Source organism: Dromiciops gliroides, chromosome 1, assembly GCF_019393635.1.
Source record: "Dromiciops gliroides isolate mDroGli1 chromosome 1, mDroGli1.pri, whole genome shotgun sequence".
In the NCBI taxonomy this organism is placed as follows: Eukaryota; Metazoa; Chordata; class Mammalia; order Microbiotheria; family Microbiotheriidae; genus Dromiciops; species Dromiciops gliroides.
The window spans coordinates 347,595,042-347,621,249 of record NC_057861.1 but is presented as its reverse complement, the minus strand read 5'-3'; the positions used below and the strand labels follow the sequence as shown (position 1 = coordinate 347,621,249).

Sequence of the window (26,208 nt, the reverse complement as noted above, 5' to 3'; positions counted from 1 at the left end):
GAAAACACTTTGGAAATTTTAAAGTGCTATGAAAATATAGGGAAAGGAAACCCTTCTCCTCTAAAGGCTATTACACAGAATGTACTTTCTACGTTTTAAAAAATTATTTCACTGAATGTCCAGAGACTAAGTGGGAGGAAACACACACATATACACATACAGTACACACATAAACTTATTGTGACTGAGATAATTCTTGAGAAATGCTGTGAGATGAACAGAAAACATGTCATAGGTTCCAAATATCATTAAAGCCTATTGTCTTCTTCTGCCAAGATTCCCATTAGCTGGCAGAGATAAGACTGGCACAGGCTGAGGAACCATGGGGATTTTTTATATTAATAGCAACAAAGGAGTCAGACATTTTCACCTTATAATTTTTTCCCACTCAGGGACAAGGCAAAATGAAATTTTAAGTAAAGTATGACATTCCCCTTAGCATGGGGACAGAACTCTAAGCTATTTCAAGGCTCCATTGCTGAGAGGCCTTTACTCTATTGAAAAAGGGAAAACTTTCCAATTCGTAAAATTTTATATTCATGGTCTCTAAATGAAGCAAACTGGACTAGTTTGTTAAAGCATAGTGCTTGGAAAGCAAAGACCATAGTTTTTATCCTTGTGGAGCTAATTGATTGAGAGAAAAACTCGTCCATTGCCATAGATTAAACACAGTCAACTACCACACAAATGTGTGCTAGTGTTTAGAAGAAGGGAAAAGAATGTGGATGATTTAGCACTGATCCATCACCAGGCTTGGTCAAATAACCGACAGAGCATGCCTTACTAATGGTGGGCAGATGGGTCAATATTGCCATATTCTTATATAAGGGTATTTATCCAGCTAACATCTAATCAACTATCCTATGGCTGATGCAGTTTTCCTCCTACTGTAAGAAAAGTCATCATTCTGACTGCACAGTCCATCTTGCATTATGATGGCAAATTAGGAAGTGGTTGGCTCAGTTTGGTAACATTGACAAAGCTTGAGAAAGTCATTCAGCAAATGCTATAAGACATAAAGAGTAGAATCTGTAGTATTAGTGTGAAGGTAATTATCCTCAGTTCCTTTTTCACCATTTGAGTTTAAAGTACGTGTATGGAAATTTAGCTACTTTTTAGTGTCGCTGCTATATATTTGTTTTCCCAAAGAAGTATTGTGCTAATTCAGTAATACATTACACTACAGTTTTGTGCTGAGTGCACAGTTTCAGTTTTGTTGAGAAACTTTAATGGGAATCTTTGGCAAACAAGTCTACAAATCTTTTTAACGCAAATGGCAGCTGAAGGAAAGGTCTTCTAAATCACGCAGACACTTAATTAGATTTGGTTCAGTTACATTTCATTGATTTTTATAGAGAATACCCGTGACATGCTTCAAAGCCTCCATTTGGCAAACCACAAATAAATTAAAGCACAAAAGATCATAGAGTATCACATGACAAAAAACACAGCAACAATGGACCACAAAAGATAACGAATGTCAGGAAAACAGGCAAAAACAACCGAATTTAAACCATGCAAGTATGTAACAAGTATTCAGCATCAAGTCATTTACTGGATTTATAATCTAAAATTTTAAATGCTTTCCCAAATTATCATTTTTCACTTTAGGAAACTGACCCTTGGTCTATTTGTCTTTCCTCATACATACACTCATATTTATATATGCACACTCTTCCTATATTACTTGCTACTGTTTTTTCCAAACTTCCTACTTAATGCCATATTCTTTTTTCCCCTTCACTGGGGGATGCAGATTAATAACTTTGGAAATAGCATACTCCAAAATTGCCAACGGAAATTATAGTTGAGATTCCCAGTCTTTACAACAATCCCACTAAGCTATATCAACATTCTACTACTGTAATTATGGTGAAACATTTGCAAAATCAAAAGTCCATCAAAAGACCAGGCAAGCAGAAATAAGACAAGCACATCTGAGTTATATCATCATTTCTATTTTAGCATGGTTAATGGTATCACCAATGATTTGCCCAAGATTTAGAGATGAAAAGTGTTGGTGTCCACAAAATATGACAGTTGAACTCATACATAAGTGCCGTAGGAGAAAACACAATTTTAAGTTGTAAATTGACATTACATACCCAAATGCTTAGAAACAAGACTAAAATTCAAAGTACAGTAATATCATACCCATGCTGTAAATTTCAAAGCATAACACAAGTAGCTAGTGACTTATTTACAAAAGCCACAATCATTGTATTGTCAGTCTTTAAATTACAAGTACATCTTTAAACACCTGGTAATTTCCTTTGACTTTGTTCTCTGAATAATAAGATGTAGGAAACTTTATTCCTTAGTTATATGTCTGTTTGTACAAACTATGATCACTTCAATGACTGCCCAAAGTGGGGCAATTTTGTATTAGTCTCTGAGTGACTTACATCTAGTTGCTCTAAAAACCTTTGTGAATTCTTGGACTAGAGATTTTTCTGCATGTAAAATCAATATAGATCAAAGTCCACTTCTATACAGATTTGAAATGAGAATGAGATGATGGTCTCAGTGCCTTCACAAATCAGTTTTGATTTTCAGCTTATTTCTTCCTTAGGATTTGAATAGAACAATATGCCACTTATTTAATTATTTGTTAATTGAAGGAATGGGAAAATGGATTTCAATATCCAAAGTTAAGTAATCTGCTATTTAGCAGTGGGAAATAGTAAATCTGTTTACTCCTTTAGTATATATTGTTATGTTGACCTCAAAAGAGGTTTGGGTACTCGGGGTCCAACAACTTAATTAATTTGTATGGCTCTGTTATGAGCTGCAAAAAATTCTATATCTCTTTTGAGTTTTACTTATAATTAAAAAACATTTATATATTAAGAAAACTTTGCTCATGTTTTATAGAACATTGACTAAAAGAGATGCCATAAACTTGGTCACCATTTGCTGCTTTCTTTAGTATTGACATTATCCAGCCTATCTGCTCAAGGCAGTAATCCCTCTGCTACTAAGGTAGTTTCTGAAGTTGTATTAAAAATGATTACAGAATAAATCAGTAACCTTTTCCTTTTAACCAAAAGATAATTTGTAAAGTTTAGGGGCTATCTCACATCTGATCACAGAACTAAATTGTTACAGTATTTCACTGTCTTTCAGAAGAAATAAAACCAAAATACAAATTTCTGTTTAAGATCATCTACTCAGGGTTCTAACACTGTCTAACTCCATCACACACTGAGTAGGGCATGCCATCTCTTATACCCTGTCTTTTCTAATTCACTTTTTTTTTTTTTGCGGGGCAATGAGGGTTAAGTGACTTGCCCAGGGTCACACAGCTAATAGTGTCAAGTGTCTGAGGCTGGATTTGAACTCAGGTTCTCCTGAATCCAAGGCCAGTACTTTATCCGCTGTGCCACCTAGCTGCCCCCTCTAATTCACTTTTGACAAGTGTGAAGTAATTTTGAATAACTCACAAATGTTGAAGGACGCTGCCTTTCTAATGATACCAAGAAATAAGTTTTTCAGTGTGATTCAGGTTTGAAAGGCTGAATGGACTCGATCTATATTTTCATTACAATCATAGGGCTCTTTCCCTCAGAAACTTTGTTTCTGCATGGTTAAAAAAATGACAGGACCCCATCATAAGTTCTGTTCAGGTAAGAATTTGTATCAGGTGTGGTATAATATGGGAGGCAGTATGGCCTAATGGATAAGGAATTGGCCTCACAGTCAGGAAGACTTGGATTAAAGTCCTACCCCTGACACATCCTGGCTGTGAGATTGGGCAGGTCACCTAATTTTTCAGTGCCCTAGATGATTCCCCAAGACTCTAAGTTGCAGAGAAGGTGCCCATCTGCGCTGGTAGATGAAATTCTGCATGGATAGCTCCCTATCCCAATGAAATCACATGTTTAAGAAGCATAATGTAATGCTTATCTAATGCAATGTAACAATAAACATAGTATAGTGAAAAACATTAAACCTGAAATCAGGAGAGAGACTTGTCTTTGAGCATCCCAGTTTTGCCACGGTGTGGCCTTTGGAAAATCACTTCTCCTTTCTGGGTTTTAGTTTCTTTATTTGTAAAATGGAGGTATTAAACGAGATGGTTTTTAAATTCTCTTCCAGCTATTACATTTCAAGAGAACAACATTTGGTAAAAACCCAATATTCCATAGTTAGCCTATAAGGTTCCTTCTTAGCTTTTTATTTATTTTTTATTTTTTGACAACAATCAAGTGTAGCTTAGAAAGCAGGATTTATTACTGTGCCCTGTCACAAGCATTACAATGGGATTCCACTGTGTCATTTTCTAGAAATGGCGGCAGTATTTTTCTGCGTATTAGTTATCAAGGTCATAGGGCCATAAATTTAGGGCCAGAAGGACTAGAAGCCATCTAGTCCAACTCCTTCATTTTCTAGATGAGGAAACTGAGGCCTAGAAGTGATTTCTTGAAGTCACAGAGATAGTTGGTGGCAGAATTATAATTTGAACTCGGCTTCTGACTTGAAATCCAATGTTATTTCCATCATAAAATGCTACTTCCCAAAGGTTACACAAATCCCTTTGCTTCTTCCCTGCTCTAGCCTGGAGAGCATATTGTTTGAACATGGATGTCAAAAGAATCTTTACCCTTGTCATGTTGTTTTCTGTGGAAGATCATTCAACCATGCCATGAGGGACTATTACTTCCCATTTTAGAATATGGTGGCATGATCAAACTACCTCACTCTCACCCCATCCAAGGAACATGGGAGTGAAACAATCAAATGCAACGTGTGGCTGAAGAAATGAAAGAGAAGAGAGTGCTGGTCTGTACCCTTCCCCAATCCCTCTTCTGGGAGGCTTTATACATCTAGAGCAGATTTACTTGAACCTATTTTCTAGTCAATGGGACAGAGAATTGAATTCATTACTAAAATACCCCTAAGTGTGCTACAGGGTCCAGGATTACTTTCAGAGGTAGTGTAGTCTAAGGTGAAAACAAACAAACAAACAAAAGGTCTAGGTTGGGATTTTGACAACCTTGGCCAACTGTAATTTAGTCTTGCTGTGCCTTGGCTTTCACATGTGTAATAAGAAGAATAACAGCTGCTTTTACTTGCTTCATGGGAATGTTGTTTGGATAAATAATAATAGCTCTACACTACCACATCTGACTTTATTTCCCTCTTCACCAACCTTTACCTTCTTCTAGTCACATCAAATTTCCATGATCCTCTAGGGACACCATCCTTATCTTCACTTCTATGGCTTTTACTATTGGCTGCAAAGGAGGAATATGAGTTTCAATGTGGTGGGAGGTGGGGAAGGGAGAGAGAAGGGACATATTTAGGTGAAGTGTCATCCGAAGGGACTTAGAGCTATATGAGACAACTGCCAGAAGTTTTGGGGGACCAGAACAAAAAAATGGGAGTTAAATGCTGAAAGGGAGGTAGCAGGATTTTCACCTAGGTCTGCACTCTACCTTCTCCTTCCCAAATGATGTATTTCCTCTCCTCTCTTCTAACCTTACCCTCTACCCCATCCCAGTCCCAGGACTCAAAACTTAGCCTAATGCTATTAGAACTTTAGCTCAGGTACAGAATGGGCTGGTATAGAAACCTAATCATCATTCAACTTTTGTTTCTTTCAGAAAATTCTTCCAAGTTTCAAATTGATTTAGAAATTAGCTTTCTCAGTGCAATCTGTTTTTAAGTTGGGGACTATCTGTACACAGCATTTGGCTGGCACTGGTGAGAGCATCCTGAAGATCAGAAAAATGGAGATCACACAGAGACAAATTATTGCAGTGGGAGGGAACTTGGTGTTCAGATGTACAAGTATAGTCATATTTGTGTCTGTGTGAGAGGGTTCCCCCCTCATTCTCCCAGTTTGGAATCTGTGGGGCTTACTGACAGCTACACCACATAAGTGAATGTATGGGGACTTTTTACCTAATGAAAATTTGAACCCACTATACTAGGCTTTCTTTTATGACCTATTTGAAGCAGGAATAACTTTCCCAAGTACTGCATTATTCCTGTTATTTGTGGGAACACCCCATCCTGCTTTCCTAGGGGTCTTTATCAGTGGGTAGAGTAAGAAGTCATCTCTTTCATAGGATGGTACAAAGTTTAATGTCAATGTTTGAAAAACTCTGGTTGGACCAGACAACCAGAACATGACCCATGGTAGTCATAAAAATGTTGTCAATAGCCAGGCTCAGCTCTTTTTGACTAACACTAACCACATTTGCCTATAGGCCAGAAAACCACACTCTACTCACAACTAAGTACACATATCCAGATCCTGGGAAAGGAAGGACAAAATAGAGAAAATTCATAAGTGTATTCTATTTTTAGAGCTAGAAGAGGCCTTAGAGATCATCCAATCCAATCTCTAAAACTTACAGAACAGAAAACTGAGGCCCAAAGCAGTTAAGTGTCCTGCCCGACTTTGGGTACTGCTAATAAAAAGCAAAGCCAGGATTCATACTCAGTGTCTTGGACTCCAGAGTGAATCCTATTCCCATTGTACCATACTGACTCCTAAGTTTTCTTGTTCAAACAAAAAATAAAATCTACTGCAGAACAAAGAAAACTACTTGTCTTCTATTCTAATGCTATTCCTTTATTTAAGGAAATAGCAGAAAAATTCTAATAAACTACAAAACAGGGATTCGTCTTAATTAAAATTCTTTCCAAGTCTGGAGTTAGGCTATCCAATAATAAAACTCCTGATTCCAAAGCATTTTTGTTTACCATTAAGAAAAAAAAATAACATAAAAGTTTCCAATGTTTAGGGGAGCAGCTATTTTCCAAATTTCAAAAATAATAAAATAGATACGTCATTCTGTTCCCCGCTTTTCATTCCTTGGTTCTCATTTGGCATACATCTGCTTATAGTAAGAATGCCACAAATGATGCTCTCCTCATAGAGGGCATAGTAAGTTCAGTACACATAGATCTTTCTCCTACACACCTCTGATTCACTTGGAAGGAAATTTGAGGCACTGATCATATACATGACCAGCGCATGGCATCATACCTGAAGGCAATGATGGAGGCAGAAATGGAGTCCAGATTTAGGACTTTCAACTATGTAATGAGCTTGATGGTTTGTACAATGCTGCCTCCTTTTTTACAAATCATAATGAAAATAATATGCAGAAAGAGGCTAGAAATCAAGCCTACTTCCCCTTTAATGTACACAATTATTGGACAAACGATGTTGAAGATAATGATCAAGATTCTGGGTTACAACTCGTCTTGCTTCATCATTTTGTACAGCATTCAGTTGGAAGCTTTGTACCTCAAGTAATCAATTTGAAGAACTGCTAAGATTTTTAAACAAAGTAATTGACAAGCATCGCAGAATTCTTGTGTTCAATTGTTGTTTCCTTGAATCAAGTCTTGGAATTTTGCATTAGGTCACAGCTTTCAGGAGTAATGGTTTCTTTTAATCTTAAAAAATTGCAACACTGAGAGGAAACCAAGGGGAAGAAACAACAACAAAAAAAGTTCATCATTGTTTTGTAGGGGATAATCCCTAAGCGAGAGAGGCAGCATGGTGCAGTGGATAGAGAGCAGACCTCTAAGTCAGAAAGACCTGGGTTCAAGTCTTGACTCTGATACATACCGGCTATGTGATCCTGGTCAAGTAACAACTTCTTAGGACCCCTGGCAATCCTTTCAAACTATAGGTTACAAGACAATTGTTGATCAGGATTGGTAGAGGGAGTTTCCTCTTTGGGAACTTTTTATACTGATGAAACAGATCCATATTTTTAAAAATCCTTGGCAAACATATATCTTATAGATTCTTTAAAACAAAAATCTAACATATAGTAATTGCATTACAATAAAGTCATCTTCATTACCTAACAACTCAAATGCCACCCCCTAAATTGTACTTTCCATATAGAGGATTTTACTGGAGAGGCTCAAATGTGACTTCCTTTAAGTTCATTATAATATACTTTCATACCTATCTTATAAGAAGCAAGTGCCTTTGAGCAGAAAACTGAACAGGGAAAATTTTCTCTCATTTTCTTCAAACAGAATAATCAGGACTTTTGACAACACTCAAGATAGTCACTTTTGGTCTGATAAAACAAGATGGTAGATTTTTTTTAATGAGAAAAATTTGAGCTTTCAAAAAGCAAAAACAGCAGTAGGAAACATGTGACTACCTGAAAGCAAAGACTGAATTTTGTTAGTCACCAAGCCACACTGGGTAGCTCATAACCATCTGTTCTTTGCAGCACTGTCTCGATGAACTTTAAAATCCTCAGACCAAATAAATGAGCTCCTCAGCAGCCAAAAATGCCTGAAGCATCATAAATAATTACTAAAAAGGATTCCCTCCCCCCAACCTTCCAACGCATGATAAAAATGCAATGGGCAACTGTTTAGAGAATTTGATCAAAAGCGCTGGCTTAAACACATAGGCTAGGATCATTATAGCAATGTGTTTTTGACAGGACTGCCTGTTATAATCAATCAGTATTTCTGGTATCAGGAATAAAAATGCTAACAGGGTAAATATTTTAAATGGAAGAGTATCCCCAAATGATTGAATTCTTGAAACAGTGGAACAGGTATGGGTGATTTTATTTAAAATGTGTCCAATGATATTTTCCATTTGGAATCACCATTTTAAACCTCTTTTCACAGATCGATATAAACATTATTTTTTGCTTTCTTTGAATTTTTTTTTAAAGAAAGTTCTAAGTAATTTAACAGAAGAGAAAAATGAAATCCCAAAGATTAAATAACAGGACATTTATATACAGCAGTGGGTTCTCTCACATATTGGGATCAAAATACATACAATGACTATTTGGTTAAAAAAAAATCCAGCCATGCAAATCATCTTACAATTCACTTATTTTTACTTTTTTGAAGCTCTGACTTTCACATCCACTGGCACATATTTTAAAATGTCATATTAACTTTTGTGAATGTAAATTGTCATACTTTTTTGTGTATGGTTTGCCAGTTGAAAACTGACAGGCAAACAAACAAATGTGCTATCATAGCAATACTGCATTACACCAGTAAAAGGAAAAAAACAAACCTATTATTCTACCATCAATTAATTAATTTGAATCCCATCCTGGAGTAGGGGTTGCACTTTTTATTGGAAATCTCACCAGTCTTTTTTCGGTTTGTCTGTGAACAACAGCATACCACAAAATTAGCATAGAGAGCACATTTTGACCAAATGGGCAAGTTCATCCTATAGATGATCTTGTACCATGAAGAACTGGCAATGTCAGAATTTTTTTTTCCTATGAGGCAAAAGGTCAGAGAGATCACAAATGAGGTCTAAATTTAGTCACAGCAGACCATAGCTCCACATAAAGACAAATCTTCAAGTTACGTTGATTTGCTAGAAAACAAAATGAAGATAAATAGCACAGCAAACATGTATCTGCAATGCACTGCTTCCCTATTAAAGATGAACAGCTTCATTTACATTGAAATGGACTGAGCAGAGATGGACAGATTTTCCATCTCTGCTCTTTGGTGCAGCTGTCATGGCAAGAAGGTGAAGACAATGTGGACTGTATGGGGGGGAGGGTGGATGAAAGGAAATGAAAGCGTCTCAACATTCACTCTAAAGTGACTTCAAGATGACCATTTATTATTGAAACATAATCCTAAACAGTATCTTTTCTACCCAACTCTCTCCCTCCCTCTTTCTCTTTCTGTAAACAATCTGTTCATAAATAACTTAAATGTCTCTTTGACATTCATGGTACAGTATCTAACAGAAGCTGACGTAGAAAAGGATGAGTGGATGTACAGCACTGAGGAGGAGATGTCATAGTATTTGTGTGTTTTGTTTTGTTTTGTTTTAATCGTCTAATGCAAGGTTTCGAATATCAGCCATCAGAGACCGGAGGGGTGACCCAACCATACTTTTCGTGAGTCTTCACCAAACTCTTAAACGTTGCTTCCGCTTCCTTGCGACTGAAGGACTTTTTTGATTTGCCGGCTTTTCTACAGATTCGACCCTGTATGAGACACACAGAGAGAGACAGAAACACACACACACACACACACACACACACACACACACACACACACAGACAGAGAGACAGAGAGACAGAGACAGACAGAGACACAGAGAAAGACAGAGAAAGACAGAGAGACATAGAGACAGGGAGAGAGACAGAGACAGAGAGAATCAGAGAAAGACAAAGAGACAGAAAAAGAGAAAGACGGGAACAGAGAGACAGAGACAGAGAAAGACAGGGAGACAGAGAGACAGAAACAGACAGAGACAGGGAGAGACAGAGATTTCATTTTAGTTTGATTGTTATATACATATATAAATACATCATATATATATACATATATATATGCCTGAGGCACTTTCTGATGTCTAAATATGTTTAGTTTAACAGCCACTAGAAACAACAGGAAATTTGTCATCCAGAATATAACCTTGAAAATCAGAACAATTAGCCTAAGTATGATAAAGAGAGGATTATTCAATTACCTATGAATCATTTAAGACAATGGTATCAAACTCAAATAGAAACAGAGGACATTAAGTCATACACAAAGATGGCTGTAGGCCAAATATTGATTTAGTTTTGAAATGTAGTATTATCTATATTTTATTGTATTTTTATTTGTTTTGTTAAATATTACCCAATTATATTTTAATCTGGTGCAGGCTTCATTCAGGAGTGTTGTGGGCTACATGTAGTCCATAGGTAACATTCTTGACACCTTTGATTTAAGTCATGGGGTAGGGAAAAGAAGGATTAGTGGGAATGGGGAGAAAAAAACTGTGTTCTGAGTTCATAATCAAATTTTAAAGATCCTGAAAACTTTTTTGTGTGTGTGATATTCTGATATCAGGGGGAAATACAGTAATCAAACAGAAGACTCTTAATCCTCCAGAGGCTGTTCTATTGGGCTAGAAATATCAAGAATTAATTCCTCTGGAGATAAGCTATTAAAATATTCTCTTTGGTTACAGAAACTTAATTTCTTTTTTCACTGTAATAGAGCCCCCCAAAGGATCATACTATTAATATGAGTCAATGGAGAATCCCAGGCTTCTTTGAAGTTGACTTTTCACCTTCCAAATGTTGTAAAGAATCAAATCTTTATATTGCTCTTTTGAACCAGCTCTGTTGGAGCCACTCCACCATGACTCTAACCAGGTTAGGGATAAATTGGGAGAAATGAGGCATAGAGAATCCTTATATTTTTATACATGAGGAAAAATGGAGAACCCACATAGTTGGGATCATCTCCACTTCTTGATTCTCCCTGTTGCAAGAAAAAAAAAACTACTTCTGTGACAACTCCAATTTAGCATCGGCAAAAGTTTGCCTTTTCAAAATAAAAGTCAATTCAGGGACATACATAAAAGAATAACTTAGTGGTCATTAACTTGAGTCCTGTTTGATAATATCAAACTTTCTTTTAATAATTTCTTATTTTTAAATTTAATCCAAAGAAATTTTCAAATGTCTTTTAATTAGTCTTATTGGTTACAAATTGAAGAAGATGGCAATTTGGGGGCCATATGCCTCCTTCCACTATAACACACTGAGCTCCAATGGAAGACATCTGCTATCTAATCAAATTGTCAGAGAGGAAGGTAAAGGACCAAGGCTAAGGTATTTCATAGTTCTATCTAATCAGAGGCTGAAGGAATCCTGGGAGGATCAGCCAACATTGGAGTGAATATGAAGGTTGATATAGGGACACTCAGAGAGTGAATCAGAAACTAGAGATCAGCCTGATTTACTGGTAATGGTTCAGATTGGAGCTGTGGTAAGGTAAAGCAAGATCTACCCAACCCTATGTCTTAACTAGAGGGCATAGTAATAATAATAGCTTACAATTATATAAAGCTACAAGTTTTACAAATTGTTTTACACATTTTGTTGTTGTTGTTCAATTGTTTCATTCATATCTGTCTCTTTGTGACCTCTTTTGGAGTTTTCTCAAAAGAGATACGAGAGCAGTTCACCTTTTCCTTCTCCAGCTCATTTTACAGATGATTAAACTGAGGAAAACAGGGTCAAGTGACTTGCCAGGGTCACAAAGTATCTGAGGGTGGATTTGAACTCAGGTCTTCCTGATTACAGGCCCGGCACTCTATCCACGGTGCTATGTAGCTACCTCAATTAATCCTTACTACAAACCTATATGGTATTTACTCCCATTTTATAGATGAGGAACAGAGGGTGAGAGGTTAAGCATCTTGCATAGGGTCACATAGCTAGTGAGCAGTTGGGGCAGAATTTGAAGTTCGGTTTTCTTAACTAGAAGTTCAGTGCTCTATCCATTATACCACTTAGCTTTCTAACATGCCTATATTCTGAACAAATGTTAATAAAATGCTGACTACAGGACCTTCCAATGTTTGAAAATGTGTTTACCTATTCAATTCACAGTTGAATTTGTATTTCTGTCTTTTCTACAGAGATAGTAGCAGGAGCTGCAAAGGATTAGAAGTCCCAGTTTTAGTCTTATTTTTTTAACTGGCTGTGGATAAGCCTTGTGTCTTAGTATTCTTATCAGCCAAATAAAGTTAATGATGTCATTAATATTCATTTAGGATTTTTTTTTGCATGTGTGAGCATCAAATAAGATCACAAATGCTGAAGTGATTAAAATGGATAAAAGTGTTATAGAAAAGTAAAACATTCTTATTACACCATACTCTGTTCTCATTTTTTTCTGCTATACTTATGTTACTATTTATAATGTTAACTGCTGTTAATTTTTTAGTATTATATTAGGATATTTATTATTAACAAGAGAAATAATAATTGAAATTATTATTGGAAATAATTTCTCTCAATTTGACTATTGCAAAAATCTTTTTAAAAATTAGATGTCACTTTTTATTTTGAATTTAGTGAATACCAAAAGAGAGAACATTTTCAAAGTAGAACAGAAAAGGAATATTACATATGAAATCTATTTTATACAACTTGCTCTTTCAAAAAGTATATAATAAATTCAACAGAGTGGTCAGGGGATAAGCACAATTTGGTGACTTTTTGGTCACAGTTCCGAATTGCTTTCCAGAATGCCTATTACCAATACATAACTACACGATAAGGACATTACTGTGTCTATATTCCCACAGCTTCTCCAACAATTATAATTCTTTCTTTCTTACATGCTACTCTCTTCCATCCAGCTACTAGACCAGCCTAACAGCTGTTCCTCAACATGACACTCAACCTCCCATTTCCATATTTTTTTTTTCTTGGCTGTCCTCTCTGCCTATCATACTTGGTCCTCTCACTTTAGTTTCCTTTAAGTTTCTGCTCAAATTCTATCTTCTCTTACAGGCCTTCCCAGGTTCCCCCCAGATGTTATTTCCTTTCCCTTTCAGATTACCTTTTGTCTACTCTTTATATAGCTTAAATTTACCTAGCTATTTACATGTTTTCTCCCCCGTTAAAATGTAAGCTCTTTGAGGGTAGGTACTGGGTTTTTGTTTGTTTGTTTTGTTTCGCTATTCTTTATATCTCCAAAATTTAACACAGTTTCTGGCACTTAGAAATTAAATAAAGCTTGCTGATTGATGGGCTGACGTATTTTACAAAGCACTTTCCTCATAGAAAACCTGTGAAATAAGTTGTGGGGAAAGTACATAATAGTACCATTTCACAGATGAAGGAAATGGGGCTAAAAGAATTTAGATGTTTTGTCTGGTCATAAAGTTAGGAAGCAACAAAGCTGGGACTTGAACTCATGTCTCTTGAGTCTGACTCCAGGTTTATTTGTCCGAAACCACACTGTGAAAAAGTACTATAAACTGTTAAATAAATAAATGATATTAAATATTAGCATGGTCTGAGTTCTTCCATTAAATATTTACAAATAAAATTTTTCTAACATAATGTAGACTCGATTTTAGACACTTAGTGGCAGAGAAAATATAAAGAATTCTTTCCATTTAGGTACAAAAATGGAAATTTAAGGTGATCTATATAATTAATTATAATAATACTGAAATAGTTCTGGAATAGTATATTTAGAGATGTTAGAAATGAAAAGACCTTTTGAAAATGATGTATATCAAAAACATCTAAGAATGCTGTCATTTGTGGCAAGGATAGATATCTTGCCTTACTCTTTGTGAAAGTACCAATTGTTTACCCAATAAAAGGTCAAACACATAAACAAACATCTCTTTATTATTCTTTCTTCTTTGGATGAAATGATGAAGATAGAACTACAACACTGAAGCTTCAGTCAATTTAGCCATCCGGATACAGAGTCTATTATAAACTGATTTGATATTGCAATTCATCTATTATACACAATTCTAAATACAAAACTGTGGTTTTTATCTTCTATGTCTTAGTATTCTGATATATACCAAACCTATCAGTTTGTTAGTGTTTTAAACCACAGAACTTCACAAAACTGTTCATTCTCCTTTCATTTAATAGTTAGCTCTTTTTATACTGTCCAGTGAAATGATTCTTTAAAACCTCTGCTTATTTCCTAGCTATCAATCTAACAAATTTGTCACTGAGACAAGTTATTGGAATCACCGATACTTTTGAAATATGCTACTATATTGACTTTTAGTCAAACAGGCCTGGTTTTTGTCATGACTATAGACCTTTTATCACTTGATCTTGTCATTTTTAACTTTGCCAAATGTTGGTTTACTCAGTTACAAAATAGAAAAAACAATATTTATACCAACTACTTGACAGAGTTGTTGTGGGGATGGAATAAGTGCTTTGGAACTATAAAATGCTACCCTAACTATGCTGTTCCAATAGCTGAATGTTACATTGACCACTGGGCAGCTAGTTGGCAAAGTAAATAGAGTTCTGGGCCTGGAATCAGGAAGACTACTCTTCCTGAGTCCAAATCTGGCTTCAGACATTTACTAGCTATGTAATCCTGAGCCAGTCACTTAACCCTGTTTGCCTCAGTTTCCCTACCTATAAAATGAGCCGGAGAAGGAAGCAGCAAACCACTGCAGTATCTTTACCAAGAAAAACCCAAGTGAGCTCACAAAGAGTTAGGCATGACTGAAAATCACTGAACAATAACACTGACCATGTCAGTGATGGGCTCTTCAGCACTTAGAAACTACACAAACTAGTAATGGTTGATATAAGCATTTGTAGGAATATACATTTAACTATGAGGAGCTCAATTAATCAAACAACAGGTCAGGGGACTCATATAATTTATTTTTCATTGATTTTTTTTCGTGAGGCAATTGGGGTTAAGTGACTTGTCCAGGCTCACACAGCTAGTAAGTGTTAAGTGTCTGAGGCCAGATTTGAGCTCAGGTCCTTCTAAATCCAGGGCCAGTGCTCTATCCCCTGCGCCACCTAGCTGCCCCCAATTCATATAATTTATAATAATAAACAAGAGCTGAATTGGCATGATAGAATTATTTTCCTTTGTTTTAATATTAAGCATTTTCCCTTTGAATTTTAGGCTCAGTCACATAAGCTAATTAGACAGATACATGTTCTCTTAAAGGCCTAGATTCCTATTCCCTACTTCAAGCCCACCTTCAAAAACCCAGGTAAAAATAATCACCATCCACAATCCCAGGCATCATCACCAGTTAGTAGCCCCCATTTTCTTGTGGGAGTGGCTATTCATTCCTTGAATACTAACAAAACTAGGGGATGTGCAAATGCCCAGAACAGCATCTTGGTTTACCTTAAAGACTTATAAGTCATGACAATGAAAAGTCCATTATGACAATGTAGCCACTAGTTATAGAGTCAACTGACTGTGCATCAGTCAGAGGTGAATGTAAAAGGTAGGCAATATGTTCAACCCCATGGGTGAAAAACTTGGCGACTTTACATTTTCAAACTTTTCAACAAATTGAATGTCTGGTGTGGGGACAACCAGACTATATGAAGACTATGCAACAATGCAATGACTTCTGGCAGATGTTTTAGGAAGTCTGATATTTAAAAAACAAAAAAATTTAAAAAAGAGCTTGACACAGAACTGTATGATTCAGAATTTAGAAACAACACTCAGACTGAGGCAATAAAAACAGCATTGGACTGGATCCCGAAGAACTTAAAGTATTAGTCTGGACTTGTCACCAATTTTTAACTGTGTGACCTCAATCAAATCATGCCCTCTATGCCTCAATTTCTTCATATCTAAAATTTTAGAATTGGATAACTTAGATGGGAGAGATAGACTGAGATGAGCTCTGAAGTTTATTCCAAATCATCTGATATTTTATGATTACATAACTGGCTATGACTCTCAAATATGTCACTATAATACTTTTCAATATTATAAACTTTATAACAATGATTGTGATAAGATTTGGTTGATATGTAATTTTTTAAAAGGTAGAGCTGGAAGGAACTTCATCTAATGGCCTAATTTGACCCTCCTGGGACAGATAAAGAAACTGTAGCTCAGTGAAATTTAGTGATTTGTCCAGGATCAAAAGCTAGTTAATAATTTTCTAGATATAGAAAAATCTAAGGTGTCGAATCATGTAATTAGTTTTGTCTCTGAAAGCGGTAGCTGGTAGCACAGAGATGGACCACTAGGCCTGAAGTCAAAAAGGCTTGCTTTGTGACCCTGAGCAAGTCACTTAACCCTTTCTTTGCATCAGTTTCCTCAACTGTCAAAAGAAGAAAATGATAATAGCACCTGCCACCCAAAGTGGTTGTGAGGAATAAATGACATAATATTTCTAAGAAAGTGATTACCATAGTGGGCTCATAGTAGATATTACATAAATGCTTACTCTTTTTCTCTTCCTGAAAGAATTCTCAGGGACTGAAATATATACAAACCACTTGCCCCCAAATTACTGGAAGAAGGCAAAGACACTCAAAATCAGCTAGTGAATAAGTATGATTGCAAACACAACGTATTGTTTTAGGCTATTTAAATTACACCATCATTCTCAAGAGAACTGAGAGGCTAATAAGTAGACTGATTTAAGAAAGAAAAACAAAATCACAACTGCTTCCAGAAATCAGTAGTTATTCTCTCTGGAGGTTCAACTTCCAAAACAAACAAAAGCAGAAAAACTTGGTTACTTTAGAAGAGATAACCCACAATTCTAAAAGAGATTAATCTCTGCTTCGGAAACAAAAGAAGACAAAAACAAAGAAAATCAAGTCAACTTCAAGGGAAAAAATACAAGGTCACCAACTAGTGGCAAGTCAATTAGGCAGCCAAGAGTATACTGGGAGGGAGAGTGGGGGAAGAGAAACCTGTGGAATTTATCCTTGTTGTCTTAAAGGGCCATTATCAAAAGTCTAGAGTGGAGGAAAAAATATAGAGATACAGTGAAAACTGGAAACCAACTGCAACTCTCAAGAAATGGATACTTTATTTTCTGAGCAAGGAAGTTAAGAGAGTCAGGCTATCAAGAAGATTTAAAGTACAAAATTCATCAAAACTCAGAGAAGGCCTGTGATTGGTTGACTTGCTTATTGAGGAATCCTGAACTTCAAAGGAATTCTGTAATAGGGGAGGAAAAAAACAACCAGCCAGCCAACTAACCAACCAACCATGAGTACTTAAGGGGAAAGCTGAGGAAAACAGTTAAGGAGTAAGATGATGAGCTCATAGACCTTCTAAAGAGAACTTTGTAGTCAAATGATTCTCTAAGCTCCTCCACTGACTAAATTCTTATTTAATCTCTTCCTTCAACTTCCAAAGTTCCTATCAGTTTATCTCATAGCTTTCTGATTTCCGAATCCCCTGGATTCACTATTACTGATGTAGAGACCTACTACTTGACTAAATGCCTCCTCCCCAATTTTAATTCCTAACCAGATCACCCCATATTCTCCCCCCAATCTGCCTTTACTCCCATTTGAAACTGTGTCTGGGCTATTTCATCATGCTCTTTGGAAGCCAGGTTGTATATGAAGGTGGAGTGAGAAGATGAGGAATCAAGGATGACACACCCAGGTGGGTTGTGAGCTGGGATGACTGGAAGCATGTTTCTACTACCTCTTCCTTTTGTGCCCTGTGATTCCATGACTATTCATCTCTTCTATGTCATGCATTCTTTTTGTTTTGTTTTGTTTTGCAGGGCAATGGGGGTTAAGTAACTTGCCCAGGGTCACACAGCTAGTGTCAAGTGTCTGAAGCCATATTTGAACTCAGGTACTCCTGAATCCAGAGCCGGTGCTTTATCCACTGCGCTATCTAGATGCCCCCATCATGCATTCTTAGTATTTTCCTCTCCTGCTACCTTCCCATCTGCCTACAAACATGTTCAAGCATAACTAGTTTTAAAAATAAAAAAGAAACAAACCTTTGACCCTATCCAGCTACCATTCCAATTCCATGTTGTTTTTCAATTCTTGATGCATATAGAAAAGATAGTCTGTATTTACCGTGTTGACTTTATACTATCTACTCACTCCATTAAGTCATGTAATCTGACTTCTATCTCTACCATGTCACTGAAGTTGACATCTCAATCATCACCAATCACCCCTTTATTGAAAAAATCTAATAGTATTGTCTTATTTCTAATTCTCTTTGACTTTTCTTTAGCATTTGAAACAGCCAATCATTCTTACCTCATGCAAAACCACACTTTCCTCATCCTCTTCCTATCTTTCTAGCCGTTCCTGTTTTTGTTTTCTTCAATAGTTTTTCTCCATTTTCTTCATCTCTTAACATAGATATTTCCCAAGGGTCTGCTGTCTACCCCTTTTTTTCTTACTTTGTTGGTCTTAAGATACTTTTGAGGCTTCAATTATCACCATTATTTGACTGGATTCTAGTTTCAAATCTCCAGCCCTGACTCTCCGGAGCTTTCAACCCACATTTATAACTGCCTGCTTAACATCTCTACTTGGACCTTGGACTGACATTTCCAACTCAATTGGTCACTCTATTTCCAGGCTTGCCACTTCTCTTTTGCCATCCATATTGCTGTAAGCTTTTTTCTCATATACAGATTTGATCATGTCACTATGCTGTTCAGAACTCTTCAGTGCTCTTCTATTGCCTATTTGTAAAATTTAAATTCTAGTTTAGGATTCACAATTTGTGTCCTTCCCTTTCCAAAGAGATTTAATTGTACTCCACATTACATATGCTTTGTTCAGATTAACTTTAATCTCTCCATTTTATATTTTTTGCCTTCTAGTTTGTAGGGGATGTTGTAAATAGGGTTCATGTTTTGGGGGACGAGGGGGTTGGATTGAACTAGATAATGTCTAATTATCTTCCAGTTTTAGAATCTAATTATTATTTTTACTTCCTACCTTCACCCCAAAAGACCTTCCTCATTTTTGCTTGTTGAAAAGCAAAATCATTTTTCACTATTCCCCCCTCTTCTTCATGAAGTTTTCCATTTCCCTCAGTTACAATCTTTTCTTTAACCTTAGATGAATAAGAAATAGTTCTAGCCTTCATGGACCTTACAATCTGATTAGAAGCAGAAAAGAAATAAAAAGTGTTTTGACTGTCAAGATGACAAATCAATTTGATCCATTTTTCTCCCTTTCAAACCAATGGTTTGGCATTTTACCTGTAGACTTTGTGTCCTGGATTTTTTATCTGGTATTAAAAAAAAAAACAAACCCACAAAATTATTGGTACAGGAACACAGTCAACCTAAAGTTCTCACTGTCAGAAATAATGAGCTATTTTTTTTTACCTAAAAGTTACATCTTCAGACTTCAAAGAATACTTTGAGACCTAAGTGAGAATAAGATATTCATGATAAATACACAATTCTATGGCAAAATTTACAAGTACATTATGTTGGATCTTCCTTTAGTTGAACATGTTAGAGTTTTATTGAGAGAGCTAAATCAGAAAATATAAGAATCCAGTACAATTTTCTCCAAGTATTTGACTATACATGTTACATATTCTTGGAAATATCTATTTGTGTATGTGTCCTCTACTCATTACGAACAAGAAGCTCCTTGAAGTTCAGGAATTTATTTTAGTTCATCTTTGTATCTGAAGTGCCCAGCAAAATGCTGGGCACATAGTCGGGGTGTTTAATAAATGTTGTTGAATGAATTTCCATTAAAGTCCCTTCAAAGTCTGAGCTTCTGGGTATTCCAAGGTTTTTCATTATAGATGTACTGTATTTTAAGCAGGATTCATTCATTCATTTAACCAATTATCATTTATTAAGCATGTAATATATACTAGGCTCTTTCAGATAAAAAGATGAAAATAAAACGGTCCCTAACTTGAAGGAGATGACTTCAGGTTGGGGGTAAGGGTAGAGAGACAGTGTGGAGGGAGGACACCATGAGCATAGAAAAATAAATACAAAAACAAAACACATACATAGTAATTTCCAGAGTAAGGATATTAGCAACTGGGGGAGTCATGATAGGCTTCACATAGAAGAGAGCACTTGAGCTAAGCTTAGAAGGAAGCTAGGGAGTCTATGAGGTAGAGGTGAGATCAGAGTACAGTCTAACAATGGTGAACAAGTCTGCAGATGAGAGAATGTCAAGTATAAGGGGCAATGAGTAGACTGGTTTGGCTGGGACAAGAGAGTGCATGAAAGAGTGATGAGTAATAAGGTTGGAGAAGTAGACTGATGCCATATTGTGAAGGGCTTTAAATGACAAGCAAAAGAGTTTAGTTTTGCTCCTAGAGGTGATAGGGAGCTACTATAGCTTCTTGAGTAGGGGGAATAACATGGTTAGATGTGTATTCTAGGAGTATCAATTTGCCAACTATGTGTAGGGTAGATTGGAGAGGGGAGAGATTGGAGTCAAGAAGACCAAGTAGGAAGTTATAAAAGTTAAATGATGTGGTTAATGATGGTTTGAAGTAGAATAGAAGCTGTATAAATGGAGGTAAGGGAATGCAAGTGTAAGACCTGGAAACTAATTATATATGGCAGGAGTATAGGGGGTGGTGAGAGACAAGGAAGAGCCAAGGATCACTTAGAAGTTGTGAACTTGGATGACAATGATTGTGGTGCCCTTCAGAGAAACAAAGAAGAGAGCAAAAGATGTGAATTTGGGGAAAAGTTACTGAATTCTGTTTTGGACACACTGAATTTGAGATGACTACAGAACGTCCACCTAGAAATGATTGCCTCAGAGAGACTGCAGGGTAGGACATACAGATCTGAGAATCATTTGCATATAGATCTTAGGTGAACCCGAGAGGGTGGGGCAGAGAGAGAGAGAGAGAGAGAGAGAGAGAGAGAGAGAGAGAGAGAGAGAGAGAGAGACAGAGTTGAAGCAAGCACAAATCTAAAGTTGAAAAATTTATGTTAATAAGATAAAGTACGTAGAGATGATCAGCTTTACAAAATGATTTTTTTTTCTAAAAGATTAAGATTTGAAAGATAATGTGATATAATGAATTGAAGGCTGGATTTGGAATTAAGAAAACCTGGGTTCAAGTCCTGCTTCCACATATACTAACTGAGGGATTATGGAAAAATTACTTAAAGTCTCAGTGCCTCAGGTTACTCCCTAAGACTGCAATTTAGCGATAAATTTGTTGATCTGAATCTGTGAAAGGAATTTTCACACTAGGGAATTCCTTACACTGATTAAATCATAAGTCCAGGCTCCAATTTCTGTGCTCTCTCCCCCTCCCCCCCAAACCTTTTCAAATTCTGTAGGGCCCTGGATTTTAATAGTGGTTTAGTTAACTGTGACATTAGACAAATCAGTTAACCTTTTGGGGCCTCAGTTTCCTCATATGTAAAATGAAGGCAAGGGAATATAAAGATCTAGACCAGTCTTCTCATTTTATACTATTTTTTTTTGGCCAGGCAATGAGGGTTAAGTGACTTGCCCAGGGTCACACAGCTAGTGTCAAGTGTCTGAGGCAAGATTTGAACTCAGGTCCTCCTGAATCTAGAGCTGGTGCTTTATCCACTGGGCTACCTAGCTGCCCCCATTTTATACTTCTTTAAGCTAGTTTCTTGTTAAAAAAAGCTATTCACCTATTATTTTATTTACTAGAGTTCTTTTAAATAGTGAGTTTTAATGCACTGAAAATATCACTTGACTAATAAGAATTTTATTTACATATAAATATCATGTAAACTGAAGCATCGTGGCATTATACATTATACTTACATTATAAACTGAATGGAAGCAAAGGTTGACTTCAGATTCTTCAATACACAACTATATATGTTTCCATATTTTCTTTCCTGAAATAGATTTATGGCAACCTATCTTTTACTATTTACTAAACTTACAATTAAAAAGAAAGTATTCTAAGAAAAAAGATGTCGCTCAGTTTTTTCACATGTAAAATGTGAAGAGATTTGACTAGATGATTTCAAATACAGCTAGGTAGCCTGGAATCAGGAAGACCTGGCTCTAGGCACGACATCTCTACATGCCTTAGTTTCTTCAACTGTAAAACAGGGCTAATGATATAATCGCACACAGCTTCCGGGCTGATGGGAAGGATCAAATGAGATAACATTTGTAAAGTGCTTACTTAGTCCAGTATCTGGTGCATAGCAACTAGGTTTTTAATGAATGCTTTTCCTGTTCCTCTTATGACACCGAGTTTTATACTGACCCCTACAATGGGAACATATTCTATTTTTAATAATGAGGTGATGATTTACCCCTAAAATGCAAATCCTTCAACATTATAAGGATTTATAGTAAGCTATTTTAAAAGTAATTCAAATTGCTCAAAATTAAAGTGCTGAGAAAAGTTTTCATATGAACTTTCAAAGCCAAAAGTTCTCTGGGTTTATGCCAATAGCATTTTAATTTAATTATGACTTTCAGAGTCAACATGATGTAGAGGGTAGCAACTTGGCCTACAAGTCAGGAAGACCTGAGTTTTCAGTCTTACCTCAGACAAACACATGCTCTCTGTATAACCCTAAACAAGACACAAAACCTCTGTGTCCTGTTGCAAATCACTAGAGGGAGTTTCTATACTGCTTGGTCCTTCTAGTAACAAAAATAACAAGTCTATTCCCCATCCCAGTCAAAAAAAAAAAAAAGTAAAATTTTCCTTTCCCTTAGTCTTTTATCTCTCAAGATTCTTTTACTTTGACATAAATAAAATGGATCCTGTGATTCTGAGATGCATTCACGGTACAAAGAGTCATATTTTAGGCTTGCTGTCAGGGAAATAATTGGAAGTTTTACAGATTGGCTGCCTCAGGCATGCATGAGAAGAAGCACTTAATAAGTACTTATTATTATATGCCAGGCTAGTGTTGCAGTCCTTGCCCTCAAGGACCTTCCATTTTAATAGGGTGTAGGAGAGAGTTTTGAACTGGAGGGTAAGTTGATCCACAGGGAAGGCAACTGACATGCCCTGTCCAAAAGCAGTGGTAAATATTGACTTGATTATTGTGTCCAGAACAAAACATGGTAAAGGTGGTTGGATATATATGTGTACAAGATGATCCAGGGTAGATGTCTGAATGGGATGTAAAGCATAGTGTGCTCTGATGCTGGCTAGATATACTGAGCTAAGTGAGCTTTCATTCACTGGCTCACAAATCAGAGAGTTTAGCCCCAGGGCAGGCATGCCAAAGCTGAATAGATTATTTCTTCCTGGCATGGTCTCCAGTAAGTCACTAAGTATCTGTAATCAATGGCTCAAAGCTACTTTTGGGGGGATACTGCAAAGGAAATTTCTGTTCAGGTACAAAACAGAAATGTATTACATGGCCTATGAGGTCCCTTTCAATTCTGAGATTTGGTGATTGAATGTCAATGACTATGTTAAGACCCCTTATATAAGGAGGGTGAGATGATGTTACATGGCATTATCTCCTCTTTTAGAGAGCATATGTGGGAGGAGAGATGAAAAAAGAGGGATAATGTTGGAAGACAGAACAGTTTTACCCATAGCTGTGCAGAAAGAAAAAGAATATTACCAGTAGAATGAGATGTGCTAAACACAGCAGTTCTGCATCTTCATGCCATCATCTTCCCTTTCTACTAAAAAGTACATATAGCCAAATTCAGATATTAATAAAGACTGTACATGATAGAAAACCATTCTTAATGTGTGGCAGATAATTTGCTTCCAATCATTCTAGAGAACTGTGCCTCTTTTTTTTCTATGGTATTTCACATTTTTTTTTATAACCTTCAGTAATCTATTAATCAGAACACTTAATTACACACTTCCGTTGTTCAGCATTGCTATAGGAAAAGTTTCAAGTCTTGTCATAAAACAGATAATAGTCATGGCAATGCAGTCTGAAGAAAGCCCCAAAGAAATAAAGGAGACCAAGAATGTCACCAGATAATGTGTCAGGAATCAAAGCTGGTAAATTAATCTGTCAAAACAGAGGGCAGTCACGCACCACTCTTCTCCCCCTCTATCATTAGCTTTTATGAGTTTGACAAAATAATTCCAAACTCACTTGCTCTAGAAGAATAAAACCAGAATGTAAAGCAAGATTTCCTCACTCTAGTAAGCTCACATAGGCAGCACCCATCAATTCTGGGGACACATTTCCAGGTAAGAGCATATACCTGTCTTCACTATTTAGCATTCAGCAGGAGAGTGCAGTTTCACTTCTGTCCCCAAACAATATTATCATAATAGTAGAAAAATGTGTTCACATGACTTGAACATCATTACCACAGTAATTTTAAAATACATCAGCTAAACTAAATAATTAGTTAGCGCTAATTAAATAGAACTAATTTGACTTGGGAATCATTAGCAGTCAGTGATTTGATTCATGGGAAAAATGAACTGCGAAATATATTAATATATAAGGGGGAGGAAATATTTACAACACGTATATCTAAAGATCTTAATAGTCTGGTGGTGATCTGTTTCCCAAAACATAGCAGTAACAGAATTATTTTGTAGGACAGCATTCATAAGACAGCTTTCTTAAAAGAACACAGAACTTAGAGTTCATTTAGTCCAAAGTCTTCATTTTCCAGAGGAAAAAATTTAGGCCCCAAAATGTTATATGACCTTACTGAAGGTCATTCAATTCTTAGTTTGTTTCTATTTTCTCTGCCATAGAGAATAACCTTTAGACTAGGGAAAAAAACAAATCAAAATGGTTAATAGAGAACTGACAAACAATACAGCTAAGGATTTGGGATATAAACATGTAGCTGGCCTAAATAAATTCAAGTCATTTGGCCAGATGAACTACACTGAAAGAACTGGCAGATATGACTGATAAACAATTATCAATGATGTTTTGTGACATCAGCAAGAATAGGAGACTCATTGTCTTTGTCCTCATTGACTTTGATTCCTCTGAGAATTCTAGAATGGATTATCAAAGAGATGGCTAATGAAGATCTAGAAAAGGAAGCAGTGATCATAAATAGCCCATGTGACCTCATCAAATTTGGGTGCCACAGTAGGAAGGTATACACCAAGGCTTGGTGGGCATGGGGTGGCCCACCCACTCCAGCTCTCCCTCCCCCCCCCCCACCATGTTTAGCGAAGCTTCTCTGGGATGCAGCACAGGGAGAGGAGAAGACCCCAACCCTGAGGCTGCAGGTGGGTGACCTCCCTTAAACAGTCTTTCTTCTTGGGGCCCACCCAGCCACTTGCTGTAAGAGGCTATGACCCCCAAGGTCTGAAGGGCCGTCTTCTCTGTATGGTGGGGAAGTCGGCTTAGTTTTTCCTGACAATCTCTCCCTGTAGAAGCTGGGGTAGAGTAGTGAACTGATCCAACCACCATAGAAAACAATTTGGAACAATGGACAAAGACCTATAAAACCCTGTGATCCAGAAATACTACTACTAAACTTAAGAGTTTCTAGAAGAGGACAATCAGCATGTTAAAGAGTCTCGAGTCCATTTCATGTGAGAATAAACTAAGGCACTAAGGTATGTTTAACCCAGAAGAAGACTCAAGGAGAAATAAGAGCTATGTTCAAGAATTATAAGGGTTGTCATATGAAAAGGAATTAGACTTGTTCTCTTTGGCCCCAGACAGAAATAGCAGCTCAAAATTTCAAAGAAGTAAATTGAGGATTGAAGGCAGAAAACAAAACAAAACAAAAAAACCACCAAAAAAAATCAACTTCCTAACAATTAGAGCTATCCATAAGTGGGAATGTCCGCATGGGGAGGAAGTGGGTTCCTCCCCCCACTGAAGTCTCCAAGTAAGGGTTACATGACTGTGTCAGAGAGATTGCAGTGGGTTGGACTAGATGTTCACTTATGTTCCTTCCAACTAAAAATTCTGTGATTCTGTGACCCCCAAATCCAGTGTTCTTTCTACTTTATATATAGAAACATGTAGTTCCAAAATAATTCCAATAGACATGAAATAATATCCATGAAAATTCA

At 36.5% G+C, this 26,208-nt stretch overlaps 1 protein-coding gene across 1 annotated transcript in view; it reads right to left on the bottom strand.

Moving 5' to 3' along the window:
* Window positions 1-1,938: 1,938 nt before the first annotated feature.
* The window catches only part of UBE2QL1 (ubiquitin conjugating enzyme E2 Q family like 1), a 64,009-nt gene continuing 39,739 nt past the window's right edge, over window positions 1,939-26,208 (bottom strand). Inside the window, exon 2 of the mRNA XM_043984427.1 lies at window positions 1,939-9,974. Coding sequence (XP_043840362.1) covers window positions 9,843-9,974 — 132 coding nt within the window. The 3' untranslated portion in view covers window positions 1,939-9,842. The remainder of the gene's footprint in view (window positions 9,975-26,208) is intronic.